The sequence below is a fragment of the Ixodes scapularis genome, unplaced genomic scaffold (genome assembly GCF_016920785.2).
Source record: "Ixodes scapularis isolate PalLabHiFi unplaced genomic scaffold, ASM1692078v2 PGA_scaffold12__126_contigs__length_90152505, whole genome shotgun sequence".
Classification (NCBI taxonomy): domain Eukaryota; kingdom Metazoa; phylum Arthropoda; class Arachnida; order Ixodida; family Ixodidae; genus Ixodes; species Ixodes scapularis.
Window position 1 is genome coordinate 40,901,308 of NW_024609838.1, and position 16,515 is coordinate 40,917,822.

A 16,515-nucleotide genomic window follows, 5' to 3' on the forward strand; every position below is an offset into this window, starting at 1 on the left:
ATTCCCGTTTTTCTTTATATTTTTATGTGTTACTCCCCAATATGTGAAGGGAACAAAATCACATGGTTTCTCAAAAAAAAGAAATCTAAAGGAAAAGAACATGATTGCCCCAAGACGACAGTGCTGTTTTTGGGCTTTGACGGTTCTGTCAAGTTTGACTGCATGCAACAAACAAACTAAAAACACCAAAAACCTGATTATTTTCTAGAAGGCAGGGAATAATAGTTACTATGTTCTTGAATGTTTACAGAACTCTGAAAATTATATATTGTGTGTAAACATTCACAAATTTGGCTGCTTTTACATTTAAACCCTATTTTTGTAACTCATTATGTGTTAAAGATATTAAACACTTTTTTCATATCTTTCATAAAAGTGCCCCTCATCTCAAAATAAATTCCTGCTCTAGTTTATAATTCAAATTATTTACAGTGCTTAAAACATACCCAAAATTGAGAAGTTTCGAAACTTCAACGTGCAATTAAAAAAAATAAAAAAACATCTTCAATCTTTTTCAATATTTGGAGGAATCGCTCTCCTTTAGACCCTCATAATGTTCCATTAAAAACGTGTTGCATCATTTTGTCTCCATCAAAAGTACAGCACTTTGAAATGTACCTTTCCACGTGGACATCTCTGCCGAAACCACAGCCGCAGTGGCCGCCTTCCAATTTTTTTGTTGAGAACTTCTCACAAATGTCCTATTTTTTTACTGAAGCACAAGTCTGAGTTATACATCTGGTGGTGGCAGTTGGATACCATAGCCACCAAGCTGCGTAGCACGGCTGCTCTGGAAGGATTGGTCTCCCGGCAAAACGTGCCGACAAGAGTGGTGCGATGCCATACCATGCGACTGCTAGCCTCATTGACATCTTGCAAGAGCCGCAAAAGGTAGCACTTGTGCGGAGCGCTCCTTTGCTTGGTCTCCCCTGGCTAACATCTGTGGTGCACAATGAAAAACCTAGCAGAAACCAAACACAGTGTGGCTTGTGCTAGTGTCCCTCACGTCCCGTGACGTGCGGGCAAATTTTGTGCTTCCCACTCTTTGTCGGCGCGATCAAGCGAATTAAACTTTTTAGCCGCCGGCCGTGCTGACATGCACGGCCTCAAGCATAGCGGATCCATCACCTGCTTTTAGTATGTGTGTTCACATTTTCGTGAGCTTTTCTCACTTCCGACTGTGCTCCGACCTACAAGGCATGCAGCTAGGGCCAGTGCCGACACACAGTCCATTCTTTTTTGTTTTTATTGAGCTTCAACTATATTTCCTCAAACATCATAAATAGAGTGGCTTTGAACGATATACAACAAGCGTCATCTCCCCCCCCCCCCCCCCTCTAAGGTTTTACAATGCTCGTTCAAGTTTCCAAAGAACTACTGCAAGCGAAGGTGCCCTTATGTGCGAAGAAAGCGAGGGAACACAGATCATCGGCATTTTGGCGAGATTGGATCGAATTCTTAAGTACACTCCCACGCTGCTCCAAATCTGTCTGCACGAAGGAGCTGACTAGTCACTGGTACACGAGAGACTCTTGCAAGCACGAAATACCGCAGAATACTGGACGCTATCGACAGGTCTCGCAGTTCGCCTGCGGCCGTTGGCACTTCTCATTTAAAAAATACACTCTGGTTTAGCTCCGAACGTTGCTGGAACCAACTTGTAGCCGGGAGCTCGTCATCAAAGGTCCTATTTTAAAACTGAACAAAACTGTTCAAGCGCGAACGTTCGGACAGCGCTACAAAAGCGTCTTGGTCCGCCCGACGAAAAACTCGACGAGTCCGCTTTAATTAAAACTAAACTTTCCTAGAGAAACGTGGCGAGCCCCAAAGGTCCCCAGATCGTTGCCAAAAGTTTGAGAAGTCCGTCGCCGCCATTCTCACGAAGTGGTCACGTCTGGACCGCGCAGGAACCTCGCTCGTGGCTTGCCTGCCATCAGCAGCGCGTGTCCGTCGTCGCCGTTGGCGCACAGCGGCCGCATCAGCGTGAAATCGGCCGACTCGTCCGCGTCGTCCAGGTTGGCAAGCTGGTACATGGACCGGTCCGGCTCGTCAGCAGCATACTTCTCGCCGCGCCTCGCCGCCGCCAGCCACAGCGCCCCGAAGTTGAGGCAGCAGAGCGTCACCACGGTGACGTTGACGTAGACTACAACCGCCGGCTCGCGGTCCACAAGGCGGCTCGCAAGGAACGGCAGAACCATCTCGCCTGCGGCGGCGCCGAGGAGCACGAACGACGCAACACGGTTGGTCACGCGCACATGGCGCTCGAGCCACGCGAGCGAGGTCGGCAACACCGACGCCATCCCCACACCGAGCACGCCGACCCCTGCCCAGAGCAGCGCGTCCATCCGGTCGGCGCCCACGACGAGCAGCACTGAGGCGAGGAAGCATACGCCGAGGTCGCCCAGGAGCATCGTCCGGCAAGACACCTTGATGGCGGCGACAACGGCTATGCCGCGCGCCGCCGCAAAGCTTCCCCAGAAGACGTAGGTTAGGAGGTAGCCGCGCGGCAATGGGGCGCCGGGCGTCTGCGGCGCTGCGTAGATTCGTAGGAGCTCGCCGACGGCCGCCTCCATTCCCATGTAGAGGAAAAAGAAAAGGGAGGTGAGGACCACCAGGCTCCACTTGCTCGATGGCCCCTGGACTTTTGTGTCTTCTTCCTGGCGCGAACGGGTCTCGCGCGGGTTGGTGCACAGGAACGCGAGGAAGACTGCCGACACGACGAAGAGGTAGGCGCCGAGGATCGCGTACACAAACTCGAGCTTGCCCAGACGGTTCTGCTTGAACTTGTCGAGAAGCCAGGAGGTAAGCCCGGGTGGTTCGGTGGGGCCGGTTTCAGACGCCTTCTGGAGCGGTCCGTTTGGATCCGAGGCGGAGCCGTCGGCTTCAGTCGCGTTCGAGGGGACGTTGTTCGACGCGGTTTCCGGATGACTCGATGGCGTGACGACGGCGGTTTCTAGAGGTGGTAACGTTGTTACGGCGGCGGTTGCAGCAGTGATAGTTGTCGCGACTGAAGGCTTTCTGCCGGAAGTGCTGGGTGCGGTCTGCACTTCGTGGTGCACTTTCGGGATATCTGGTTTGGTCGGCGCAAGTGTCTCGCTGCTGCGCTTGGTTGTTGTTGTCGCTGTGTCCGTCACAGTTGTTGTCGGGCTTTTAGTGACAGTAGGAGTTTCTTCGGAGGCCGTAGCTGGAACACTTGAAGTTCTGGGGACGGTAGTAGTTGAACTCAAAAGTGGGGAATGGGGTCTGGCAACGTTTCCAGTCGTAGTTGTCGCCGGTTCTCGACTAGTGCTTGGTAAGTGAGTTGGCAACGGCGTCTTCTTTTCGTGGTTCGATTGTGTTGTCGCATTAATATTTGAGATTGTAGGCAATGCAGTCGTGCTCGGCACGGTGGAATTGCCATACGGCCCAACGTCCGTAAAGACTGTAGCAGCTGCAGTCGCCACAGTACCAGGCAATGGTTGTGGGGCTTGAGTGCTAGGAACCGATGGTGACGTGCTTGAGACCGGCGACACTCTGCTCGGTTTTGAAAGGTCTGTTACTGATGGCTTAACTGCGGTCGAACTGGAAACAGTCGTTGCAGAATGAATGACTGAAGATGACGTGGGGCTCGTGCTTGAGACTTTTGTCGACAAAGAGTCGACTGACGACGAGACGGAGCTCGAAGTTGGCGTCGCCATTGACAAAGGAAGACCCGACGAAGAGGAGGAGCTTGCACTCGGGACCATTGTCGACGGAGGAACAGACGACGAGGAGGTGACGCTCGAGGCTGTCGTCGACATGTTTCCGTTCGCGGTAGCGTTTGCAGAGATGCTGGAATTGCCCGTTGCCGCCGCATTCAATTTCGGCGCGGGTGCCGACTGCGGTAGGCTTGGCTTCTGAGATTCGCGGTCCCACTTGTTTTTTGCGGCCGCACCCTCGGCGTAAAGTGGCTTCGTCGGTTTCTTGGCAGCCGTCGTGACGTCCGCCGACGCGCTCGTCGACGAAACCGTGGTATTGTCATCCGTTCTACTTTGCACCACGTCCGTGCCGTTTCCACCGGCATCTCCGGTGCTTGAACTGTTCCATGTATTACTGACTAGAGTTGGCTCTGGACTAGTAGATGTTGCACTGGTTGCCAGACTAGCGGTCGAACTACTGGCGGACACACTTGAGAGCGTAGTAGGCGGCAACGTCTCTAGTACCCTTGGCTGCATGCTGACGGTCGAACTATTTGTAGGTGCACTCGAGGTGGTAGTTGGCGGTGGCGCTCTCGCCGCCAACAAGATTCTAGCAGTTGAACTGCTCGTGGACGTACTTCGGACGGTATCGAATGGTAACTGCTTTATTCTAGGCTGGACGCCAACGTCGGCACTGCGTTCCGTCGCACTGTTCGGTTCCGGCAACTGAGGTAAGGGAGTCGTCTGCTTCGCGTTGCGTCGTCTGCGTCGAGGACGGTCGCGCTCAAAAAATCCTGGTGTCGCGCCCGACACGAGCGTGTGCGGGAGTGGCCGGTTGACGGCGATGCCGTGGTGAATCCCGATGGACGGAATGTGTCCGAAGTTGTCAACTGGGATTGACGAGTTGCCTGGATGCAGCGGCTGGACGTGTTGCAGAGTCCCCATCGGTCCGCTTGGCGACAGGAAGGGCTCGGCAATGAGTGGGGCGACCAGCGCCCCCAGGGCGAAGCAGAAGTGGAGCCCCTGCATGAAGGGGGCGCTGTGGCGACCCCACAGGTCCAGGCACCACACGTTGCCGCCTGCACAAAGACACGCAATCTTTTCGTTAACCCGTTAATTGACACTTTTTTTTTAAAGTGTGCGCCGTCTAGTGGTTGCTGCATTAATTGTTTGAGTAAGCCATTGTTTGGGCATTAGCTTCGCGTTTATTGGACGCGGGGGACGTGTCAAAATTCGGCGTAAACTCTGCTTGGCTTATGTCGAAAACGAGCGCTGCATCGGCATTCGGCCAGGACTCGAATCCAATCGCAGGCTTCGTGCCCTAGGAATGCTGACCGCCAATTTTGCTTGTTGGGGTCTTGAAAAGGCTCTATTAAAGGAACACTGACATCCCCCAAGAAATTTTGTTATTTCTTTTCCAGGTGATTCATTAGGGTGTTAGGAAGCTATGCAATCAATATTTTGCTGCAGCGTCACATGTATTTTTAATAAAGAAACAAACCGAAACTGGGCTGGGGATGAAGAAATACGGAGAAGGAGAAAGATAATTAGAAATCATGTGGCTGTTTAACTTTTTTTTTTCTTCAGTCGATGTATTGTCACGAATGACAATGGATGAGGCAGTAATAACTGAATAAACTAAACGTTTAATGGGGCGAATTTGTGCCCAAAACAAACAAAACAAAATGGGAACAGAAGAAAACAGCAGAGCGTCGTGGGCGTCGATGTCGGCGAAACCGCAGGATCGGGCACTGGGGCAAGACTGACTCCGCTCGCCTTGCACCTTATGTACCCTCGTGGGTTTCTGGATCATTCAGCGTAGAACTTTCGGTGCATAGAATATTCGGAACTAGATCAGACGAGAATGTTCTCGAACTTATGAGAAGGCCAAATTGAAAGAATAAATAAAAGGACAGTCCGCTGACTGGAATCGAACCTACACCTACCACGCGAAAATCAAGCGCGGTAACCACGCACGCGCTTGCTCGCCGACGCGTGTGGCAGTATATGCAGCTTTTTAGAAGTCGCAAAAAATGGGTATCCCATTTTTTTTATTTATTTCTAGTATTGAGTGTGTGCCTTCGATGACTTTGATTATCTTTCATGGTTGTGTCTACACCATAGAAAACGGCACAGGACCATGGAGAAGACAGCGAGCGTGACTCGAACCGGCCGGTTCTCGATCGATCGTTTTGGGGCAGAAAGAAAATAAATTTCGAGTTGCAAATTGTGTTCTGGGTAATTGGACTTTCATATGTCATGTACAAATAAAAACCTAGGCAAATAAATACCCTGTCAGTGTCCCTTTAAAGGAAACATTCACTGGATGAGTGAGTGGATGTTAACAGTCGTAACCTTCATAACAAACAATAATTTAAATCATTAAAAAAAAAAAAAAGAATACACGTGCACCTAATGTGGTTGTCTTTGCAAGGAAGTTCTCTAGCCAAACCTTTTCGATGTTACCCCAAACACACTAGGCCTCCATATGATGTTGGTTGCTCACACTATTAATTTCTTGCCACCTGAAGTGTTCATTCAGTAGTTCTTCACTGTGTGGTACTGTTGGAAACATAACGTGGACAGCAAAGGCCAAATTTGTGCAAATTGCCGGTTTTAGATAAAGCATCCGAGTCATGGGAGAGATGGTACAACTTGAAAGCTGACAAAGCAAGCTCCGAAACTGAAACACGAGCCAGACTCCTGGTCGGATTTTCTGGTTCGTTATAAACGGCCCGAGTGACACTCGTGATTGATCAGTAGCCGAAGGTTTCGAGGGCCTCCGACAAGACATTTACATGTACCTAGATTTGCTTCACACTAAAAACCTTTACACCTTGAAGGGGGCCGAAAGGATGTTCCCAAGACGTACAACCTGGCTAGACCCTTTGAGCAGGGTCCGTTATTGGAACAACTCGGATGGGAAACTGCCATAAGAGCCTGCTTTGAAAAGGCTGCTCCAATCCGTACTCGAGAACCGAACTAAACGCAATTACAATGCCGCCATTTCTCCCGCAGCGGCCACTCCGGGAGCTGTGCAAGGGTTGGTGGTGCCATCTCGCAGTGCTATTTCACAGTAGCTATATAAAGCAAGTTTAATTTTTTGACTCGCCGCTAAAGGACGTTGCTGTAATCATTATTTAGTTCGGTCTCGGTAGACGCAAGCGGCCCAGATTTCACAGGCGAGTTTCCCAACGGAGCATTTTAGTAACGGCAGGGCCCGACAATCAAAAGAAAATATGTGGGACTCGAAATATTTTTTCTCTACAACAAATAGTTGCTTGAGACTTCCTTCACCCTCTTTTTCTCACTTACAAACAATGATGATGCACAACTTTAAATTTTTTTTAGAAACAATAAGCCACCTTTTTCATATCTTCATTTATAAACATAATAAAACCCACGAGACATAAGTGACCGCTGAAATGTGGGACGCCGCCTTTTTGCTGCCTAGAGTCACGCAAGTACCACTGACAACATTTCTGGTTCTGAAATTCGACACCTTTGAGTTTTAGATACAACATCAATTCACTCCAACTCTGGCTAGATTGTTTTGCTCTTTCATGGACTGCTTTAGCAAGCAGGGTGATGGAAAGTGCTTCTTGCATTTTCCTTTACATTAACGACGTCAACGACAGCTGGCAATGCAGATCCTATGCAGCAAAATAGCTAAAGTGACGTTACTCTGACATGTAGCCTGCTTAGTGACTCCACGGTGGGTAAAAACTGAAAACTACTGACAACACTGATCCTCATGGATGAAGAAAGAATAAAACAATTAAAACAGGGACAACACAACCACATCTTTCAACTAGCAACAGACGAGTAAACTTTCAAACAGCGAGCAGCCGACTATACCCGGTAGGAGTAGGGAAAGAAGGGGGAGAGAAGGAAAGGACAGAAAAGAAACGCGAAGTGCAAGTCAGGGCGGTAGGGTTATCTCGGATTTTAAAAATTCAACCTCAGTTTTCGTCAGCAGGAGGGAAGGGTTAGACACGTTGTTTTTTGCTGTGGTCATCTCGAATGATTCTATGATTTCCCTGCCGAATCTGCTGTCATGTCCCCCCAGGATTTTTGTGCCATCAAAAAGGGGGATGACAACGCAATGCGTTGTCATCCCCCTTTTTGATGGCACAAAAATCCTGGGGGGACATGACAGCAGATTCGGCAGGGAAATCATAGAATCATTCGAGATGACCACAGCAAAAAACAACGTGTCTAACCCTTCCCTCCTGCTGACGAAAACTGAGGTTGAATTTTTAAAATCCGAGATAACCCTACCACCCTGACTTGCACTTCGCGTTTCTTTTCTGTCCTTTCCTTCTCTCCCCCTTCTTTCCCTCCTCCTACCGGGTATAGTCGGCTGCTCGCTGTTTGAAAGTTTACTCGTCTGTTGCTAGTTGAAAGATGTGGTTGTGTTGTCCCTGTTTTAATTGTTTTATTCTTTCTTCATCCATGACCAAAACCAACACGCTCTTCTCCCAAGCAACACTGATCCTATGCAGCAAGATGGCTGAAGTTGATGTTACTATGGATTGGGTTTTTATGGCGCAAGGGCTGCTGAGACCAAAGAGTGCCAGATGTTACTCTGAAACGTAGCTTGTTTAGTGGCAGCTGGTGACTGCTGGCAACAACGACCCCTATGTAACAAAATGGCTGAAATGTAGCATGTGTAGTGGCTCTACATTGGGTGATAGCTGGTGACTACCGACAACACTGGTCCTATGCAACAAAATCGACGAGGTCGCGTTGCTCCGAAGGTTGGGTTGTTTAGCAGCTCTACAGCGGATGTTCTGCCTTGCAGGAGGACGAAATTCCACGTTGCCAAACACGCTCACCAGTGTCCAGAAAGCCCATGGTGATGCCGGTGATGGCAGAACAGGCCATCAGTGTGGACAGTTGAGCGCAGAAGGGCATCACCACAATTCCAATGGAGGTGGCAAAAATACTGAGGAACAGCAGGAACTGTCTGTTGTACCAGTCGAACAGGAAGCCACCTGAAACGGTTGAATAGGGTAAACTAAACTGGCAGCATTTTCAGCTCAAGGATTATACTCGCAGAAAGCTGGGCCGCTCGAAGGGCGTTACTAGAATTTATGGAATGCATTTGCAGCAGGTCATTTAGCGATTTGTAAGGAGCAGAGCTACATGCTACGAAAGTTAGAACCGTGATTACTAATATGGCCTGCCTGTTCTATGGGGGGGGGGGAAGCATACTTCATTTCACAGAAAGCTTCTGCGGAAACACTGTGGAACAGTATGCACTTGCACTATCTTCCACAGTGCCAGTGCGTAGTGTCGCAGGTATATCACTGTCAATATTCATCATTGTACATGGTTTCTAAAGAGGAAATAGTCAAAATGTGCAGATGAATTAAGCATACCGACTGAGTGGAATAAATCTTTGGCAATGCCGGTATTCAAACTCCAGGAGCAGTTTGCTAGCGAATGCGGCTATTCCTCCTGGTGGGTATGCAAGAATTTTTTATGCCATGTGACCAGCTCGGATGCAGGAAGTGCTTAGCGTCCCAGCCAATATCACTTGGCAGCCGTAATCCTTATCCGTCATTTTCTTTATTTCTCGATTAACACAATCTTCCCCAGAAATAACCTTACTACCCATTCTTAAAGTACACAAGTGTGGTTCATTTCACTTGCATTTTAAGCCGGTTCACCCTCTTTTATTTTGTGCTAAAGCAGACTAATAATGGAAGCGAGGACAAACTCACGGTAGCTGCTTGCCTGTTTCGGCGTCAACTATTCTATGCTGCACAGTCGAGGCTGGCTCAGCTTCCACAGTGCTCTTACGCTGTCAAAGCCACTTCCACGAGTGCGTCGCTTTGTCTGGTGTCTCTTTCGCATGAGCGCACGTGCGAATGAGATGCAAGACGAAGCCACGTGCTCTCGCAGCAACGCCGAGCAGCAACACCCTGGAAGCTACACCAGCCTCGACGACGTATCAAAAATATTTGATGCTGAGTTTTTTTGGTTTTTTTTATAGGCACCTCGTTTTCGTCAAGCGGGTCATGCGATGAGAGAATCCCTCTTGCGGTAATTTGAGTTGCCGGGAGAGATGTCCGCATTCACTGGCAAACTACCCTAGGTCTCCTAAATGCCGGTCTGGTAAGGGAATCGAGAGACCCGATGTTCTGATCTTGGCGCCGCCAAAGGTATTGTCTCTCGGCGACCTCGTAATATTTATCCCATTCGATCGGTACAGTTCAGCCATCTGCATGTTTCGTCTATTGAAGCAGGTAGCTTCAATAGCTTCAATTGCTGGTAGTTAAAATGGCATCCAAGCATAAAGCTTTGCTGTGTGCCCGTGCCGAGAGAAATTGGAAAACTTGCATCCTGCAAAAGTGTTCAAAAGGGATGGCCTGTTCTCACACTGTCAGTAACGGTAGCAAAGACATTAGTATCACGACTCTAAAGGCAGATGCATCGTCTAGAGGTCATCTGTTAGGTAGAGAGGGAGGAAAATGGAAATTTGCTCCAGATAGCCTTAGGCAATGAAGCCACACTTGAGGACCCTTTCCTGTCCATTGTGCATTACCTTGACCCTCCCAGTTTGTCCAAAGAGGTGTTTTTTCCCCCATTAATTAAAGGCGGGCTCTGGTGAACTTTTGATGGTTGCCGATTGGCCACGAAATTGGTTCTAGACACTAATAGACACATCTGACCTAGTAACCCAAATTGCAAGTCACTATAAGTTTTCAAGTTTGGTCCGAGAGGCTACAAGGAGTATGATGGTGTCAAATGAAAGCTAGTTAAGCTCACGCCAGCAAAACAAAACAAAAGATATGCGCAGAATGCCACATTCTTTAGGCCACCCGCTAGACTCGCTGGTTACACAGCACACGACGGACGTCGCCCCGTCGGAGAGTGCAGGAAACTTTTAGTGTCGGTGTTGGCGTTGCATTCATTTTTCTCTTTTCTTTTCAACAGCTTTCGAATTTAGAGACGATAAATAGCGAACCGGAAAGAGCAAAGCCCGGGTATTCCAAAAATGTTTCTAAAGCAGCTACAAAAAACAAAAACACTACCGGAGCTTTTCTTTTAAGGTTGGTTCACAGATTTGCTTTTGAGTGCAACCACCGCCATAATAATCACTCGCAAAAGAACACACTGCTACACTGACGGAACCTGTCAGGTAGTCCTGGAACAGCTCGAACCAGCGTAAGTCTAGACTAGGTTTTGCAGTACTTGCAAGACCAAATCCATGTACTCCCTACGAGAGACAATCCCTTATAATAGTGTCAGAATTAATGTCTCGGTGTACGTAAAATACACACAGGTCTGAAGTGTTCTAGTACGTAAAATACACACAGGTCAGAAGTGTTCCAGTACATAAAATACACATGGGTCTGAAGTGTTCCAGTACGTAAAATACACACGTCTGAAGTGTTCCAGGGGTAGACGACGCAAGTGTGTCTGTCCTCATCGTTGCAAGTGCCTGAAACGGAGCCGATTGCACCGAAATGCAGATGCGTGGATCGTCGTTGACGAGCAGGAATAAAGAAAGGAGAAAAGCTAGCCCTGCTGAACAAGATTTTGTGGACTGGCAATTAAAAGGAAAGGGGCGGAGGAAAAGCGTATTTTCAATTGCATGGGTGCGAGCGGCATCGAAGCCTTCAAATAGAGACTCGGAGAAGAAATCGAGCTCTTGTTTGAGAGATCCCTCGCGACTTTGTGGGAAGCAAATGTAACCGTATCGAGGCACTTTTATTTTTGCCGTCGGTCGATCGATAGATGTCCCCATACCACGCCCCATTTGACGGTTTCGTGTGTCCGATTGGCAGCCGCACCGAATGGGGGAACTTGCCTATTAGGCAGCCAAAGATGTAACCTCCGTAGCGTGCCGTGTATATGTGCTCGATGCTTGCTTCCGAATTCGTTCTCTGCTGAAGGTCTTGGATGGTCGCCGTAGGTATCGCGAAGCACAATCCCTAAAAAGATAAAAATAGTTTTGTGACATACTTTCATAAATTGCGTTCTAAATTTGGGCCGGTCTTGATTCCCGACCTTTCTCAGACTTTGTAGAAGGTCGCAGTGACACTATTTCTAGTAACATCTGCCGACAAGAACATAGCAGCGTGCGACGTTCTGCAAAGTTGTGACGTCGTGCAACATAGACGTGATCTTTGAATCCTAACAGCATTTGAACAAACAAATTTTACAATTCAGTTCTCGGTGCAAATTCCCCTCGTAAATGTCCGAGATGGGGAGGGATAAATACTATCCTCACAATACAGGATACAAAATATCAAACCAAGAAGCTGACAAAACAATAGGCTATAATTTACCTTTCTCTGATAAGGCAGAATGGATCTCTTTCAGTACAGGTAAGAACTAACGTAGGTATTATCTATATAATGAAGTTGAAGCCATGACGCAGGCGAGGTGGTTTCATACGAACATTTTAATCCTGGAATGTTGGGACTGAGAGGACAAAAAAACGCGAAGCTGCAGGGTTACAATAAAAATTAACGTCCAACCCTCCCTCCCCCTCCTCTTCCCGGTGTCCCCACGTCCCAGAGTTTTGATTAATGAGATTTGATTTCTCAACTCGTCTATGCATAGATCTCGCCTCTCAGAGACGTGGTCGAAGTCTAAGTCTCGATGTTAAAACGTACCGTTCGAATCGCGGCAGTGACTGAACTATAGCGGAATAGAGACAACTTACCAGGCCAAAGAAGGAGAGACATAGGTTGACAGTCCGCGCGATCGTCAGGCGCCCGCCGCTGTTCACGACGAGCGTCCTGGAAAACACGCTGTGCCGAGATGAGAGCTTGTTCGTCAAGAGTCCGGTTTGATCGAAAACCAACTCTTCCTCGTCATCGCTCTTGAGGAGCGAGTCTCGCCCAGCCATCATCGAGCCCGCCCTTGTCGGTCGAGTCTTGATCTGCCGACACCTTTATACCCGTCGTAAGTCAACTCTGTCTGTCAGCATCGCGAGTTTCACGACCACTTCGTACGCAATCAAAGCAGTAGCCACCGTGGCCACCGTAGCACCGAGCGTTGTGCGGCCGCTTGTCAAGAGCGTCGAGTCAGTCCTCGGCGCGGTGCGATGGTGTCCGACGACGCAGCGCGGGGACTTGCGGACGCCTGAAGCGACCCTCTTATCGGTGTTGTGACGTGAACCAGGTACCTTGATGTGCGTCAGCCGGTCTAATGCAATCAACGTGTGCGACGGATGAGCAGGCGGCGACCTCAACGAGCCTCTCAGATTGGATTGCACTGGATGTCCGTCCGGATTGGATTGGATAAGAAGCGACCAGAGCAACTTTGTACTACCCCGCCCCCTAGATAGATATTAATTGGTCCCTCTATACCGGGCGGTAGCTTGCGCCACCTAGCCTTGAACTAATTCTGACCCGTTGCTCTGGGGCAGGGAGCGCGAGCTGGCGCGAGCGGATCCGCAAGACGCGACCACGTTATGATGGCTGAACCATCCAGGTGGCTCTGTAACGTTCGATTTTGCACGTGCCACGTTCGAATGCAAGAATCTGAAGATGCGCAATAACAAAACCTCTAAAAAAAAAAAAATTTAAAAAGAATTATGTGCTCGCGGCCGCAGTGTTCCATTAAACATTCCTTTCGTCTTTGCTTTCTTTCATAGCTTCAGCGAGCACGTATGTTTCACTTTACGTGATAGCGAAGTCGAAGCTATTCGCAAAAGCACGTCCTCCTGAAAGATGCTCGCACTGCACGAGCGCGCGTGCTTGACAGGGACGCTGAAAGTACAATGTACTACTGAAAGCTCGTAGCTCGCGCTTGTAGCCGCTGCTACGCTGGCACTTATACTTCGTTTCACCTTATCTGCGAGCGAAGCCAAAGCTAAAAGCGCGAGACCAGCGCTTTTTGCGTTTCTCTCCAGCTCGCGCGCTCGAGCAAAGCCTGAACGCACGGAGCTTTCGTGCTCGTGCTTCCAGCTTTGCCTTCGCTCGCACATAAGGTGAAACGAAGTATAGAATGGGACGGAGTGGAAAAAACTCTAGTGGGGAAGCGTAATGACGCATGTGCGAAACGCGAGCCAAATATTCTATTTTGCCCGCCTGGAGCGCTGCTCAAAACTTGAGAGGTACGGGCAGGTACCGGGGAGTCAGAGCAAGCAAGAGGAGGCAGGCGCCTCGAGGACGAAGATTTAGAGCACGTCTTCTACGATGCTCGCACCTGCAACCCAGCGACACGTTGGGAAGAGACCTTGATGAAGTTTTGGGACTTATTAAAAACACCGAGAACTTGGTCGGAAAGGTCGGACACGACTAGGGGTGTCGCGAACCGGCCGAGGTTCGAGTTCGACCTGGTTCGACTTTTTCGAACTTTTAGTGGAAAGTTCGACGAACCTTGTATTGAGGTTCGACTCCTGTGCGCATGCGCGACAGGCTGGCCAGTTGGCTTCGGATTAGATGGTGATGGCTAAGGGATGAATTAAGAGCAGCGCTCATTGGTTATATCAGTTAATAGAGTACAAACGATTAAGTTATTAACTTCTTCAGTGATTAGAAATAGTTTCTTTTAATTGCAGCTGTTCACAAAATTAAAAATAACCCTTTGCATAAAAAAAAATATCTCCGAACCTAGACATGCTTGTATCAAGGTCTGGCCACACTGTCCACAAAGTCGAACCGGCCGAATCTGGTGAAAAGTTCGAAGGTTCGTCGAATGGTCGAACCGGTTCGACCCAGTCGAACCCCGAAAGTTCGACCTAAAAATGTGGTTCGACAAAAGTTCGCGACACTCCTAGACACGACCAGCCAGTGCAGCCGCCTCAACGGCAGCTAGGAAGCGGAAGTGGGAGAGGCGGCGAAGCGCCACCTCACAAGATGGGAAAAGCGGTCGCGGGAAGTCAGCTTGGCCGGCTGGACTTTTAAAAACAGTCCAGAACACAGGGCAGGGCTGACTAGCATGGTTCTGACTGGACACTGGACCGAAGCCTTTGCTCTAGGTGGTGTTGGCCGGGGAGGAGGAAGCAGACGGAACGCTAAAGAGAGAAGGAGGTTTCCCCCTTTCTTCTCCAGCGTTCCGTCTGCTTCCTCCTCCCCGGCCCGTCTTACCCTCGCCCTTCGTTCTTGTCAGTTCATAGTCTACTTCACCTTACGATGGACCTCAACAGACAGCACGAGAGCCATCGAAACCAATCCAGTGGCTTCTGAGTGTCGCGTGACCCAGTCCCGCTCACGGTGCTGGATTGCCCAGGGTGACTCGTAGCGTCCGCAGCGGTCCATCGCAAGGTGAAACGAACTATGCAGAGACTAAAGTCAAAGGAAATGAGCGGGAATCCGCTCGCTTGCTTGTAACCCCACTCCACTAAAAATATAACACAGAAAACGAGCATCGGAACAACCTCCTTGATCGGAAAAAAGACCAAATAAAAGGCGGACTTACACTACAAATGCAGTACAAAAAACGAGCCTCGGAGCAAAGCGCAAGGGGAGAAGAGGGGAGTGAATCTCGCTTTGGTGTTTTAATGCCGAAGCAAACCCACATTTCGCACTTCAAAGGAGCTAGTGCGCACGAATGAACGTGGAAGGCAGCAGGGTTGGCTGCCTGCTAAACAACCCCAGGCAGCACACAATATTTGAGCGATATTCGCCTCGGGTCGGGAAAGTCGTGCGAGTATTGCTGATTTTTCCGTTGTATCGGGAAAATGGTGCCGGTACCATTTTGGTACTGCCGATGTCGACAGAATATCAGTTATATTCCGGCGACGCAGCCATGGTATGTATGGTACACGAACCGTGTTTTTTCCTGAATATCGTTTTTGAATCGGCAATAACTGCGCAGTATTAGGCATTTTTGTCCTATTCGAAAATAATATTGAAAGAAAGCCGGTGCCATTTTGTCACGGCCGATGTCCACACAATATCTGTTATATTGCACCGACACAAACCCGGTATCGACGATTGGACGAATATTGTTTTTTTCCCCTCCCAAAAAGATAACTTGGAAGGGGAGAGGAGAGAGACGGGACGACACGAGTGAGAGAGGAGGCATAATAAGAGGGAGAGTGAACCCAACCTTTTTAGGTCAGCATCACGTGACCAGACTCGCTGGCGCCTTGGAAAGCAAACTTGGAAAGGGAGAGGGAGGGAGACAGTTGTGAGGTACCCGTCTTTGGTTAAGGCTGCGGTCCCACGGTGGCCATGACCAGGGTGTCGAACCGGAACCGAACCGAACCGAAAACCGGAACAGAACCGTTATTTTTAGCCGAACCGGAACTGAACCGAACCGAAATCTTCGCCGCCATCTTGGAACTGAACCGGAACTGAACCGGAAAAAAATATAACGGTAACCGGTTCAAAACGGTTCACGGTATTTTTTTTTGTTAGTATTACAAATTTATTATTATTGGCACGTGTATTCCTCTACGTATTGATCAAATCGTCATATACAGAATTGCAATGTATAATAAATCCTGGTTTTTTGCGGCGCTTTCTTATTGGCACTCTGATTAGCCATGTGTCACAATGTCACGTGACGTCATGATGTCAAGTTATGCTGTGAAGTAATGTCACATCACGTGACCCCGTGACGTCACGTGACTCACCGCGTTAAGTCGATTCGAATTGAGGACGTCGCTAGATCTATTAGCGTTGTTGATACCGTGACGTCACATGACATCACAACTTCACACTGAGAGTCACGTGACACCATGATGTACCCGATTGTCATGATTTCGAGTCAAATGCTCTGGCTCATGACAACCAGTATCGCCAAGCATTCGGGTAACGCTCGTGTTCAACTCAAAGATTATGATGGGCCCGAGTCCCACTAGAGCTAGAAACAGAAACAAACGAAAGCGACAAGCCTCAGACACATGCAGCATGTTCGCGATGGTACCTTTATACGGCTTTGA

At 48.9% G+C, this 16,515-nt stretch overlaps 1 protein-coding gene across 1 annotated transcript; it reads right to left on the reverse strand.

Moving 5' to 3' along the window:
- Positions 1-900: 900 nt before the first annotated feature.
- LOC8039124 (uncharacterized threonine-rich GPI-anchored glycoprotein PJ4664.02) lies at positions 901-13,074 on the reverse strand. Its single transcript, XM_029981331.4, has 4 exons — positions 12,340-13,074; positions 11,479-11,602; positions 8,495-8,653; positions 901-4,735 (listed from the first exon to the last, which is right to left on the reverse strand). Exons 1-4 carry the CDS (start codon positions 12,526-12,528, stop codon positions 1,878-1,880), a joined length of 3,330 nt encoding a protein of 1,109 aa, XP_029837191.2. The 5' UTR covers positions 12,529-13,074; the 3' UTR covers positions 901-1,877.
- Between the last annotated feature and the right edge of the window lie 3,441 nt (positions 13,075-16,515).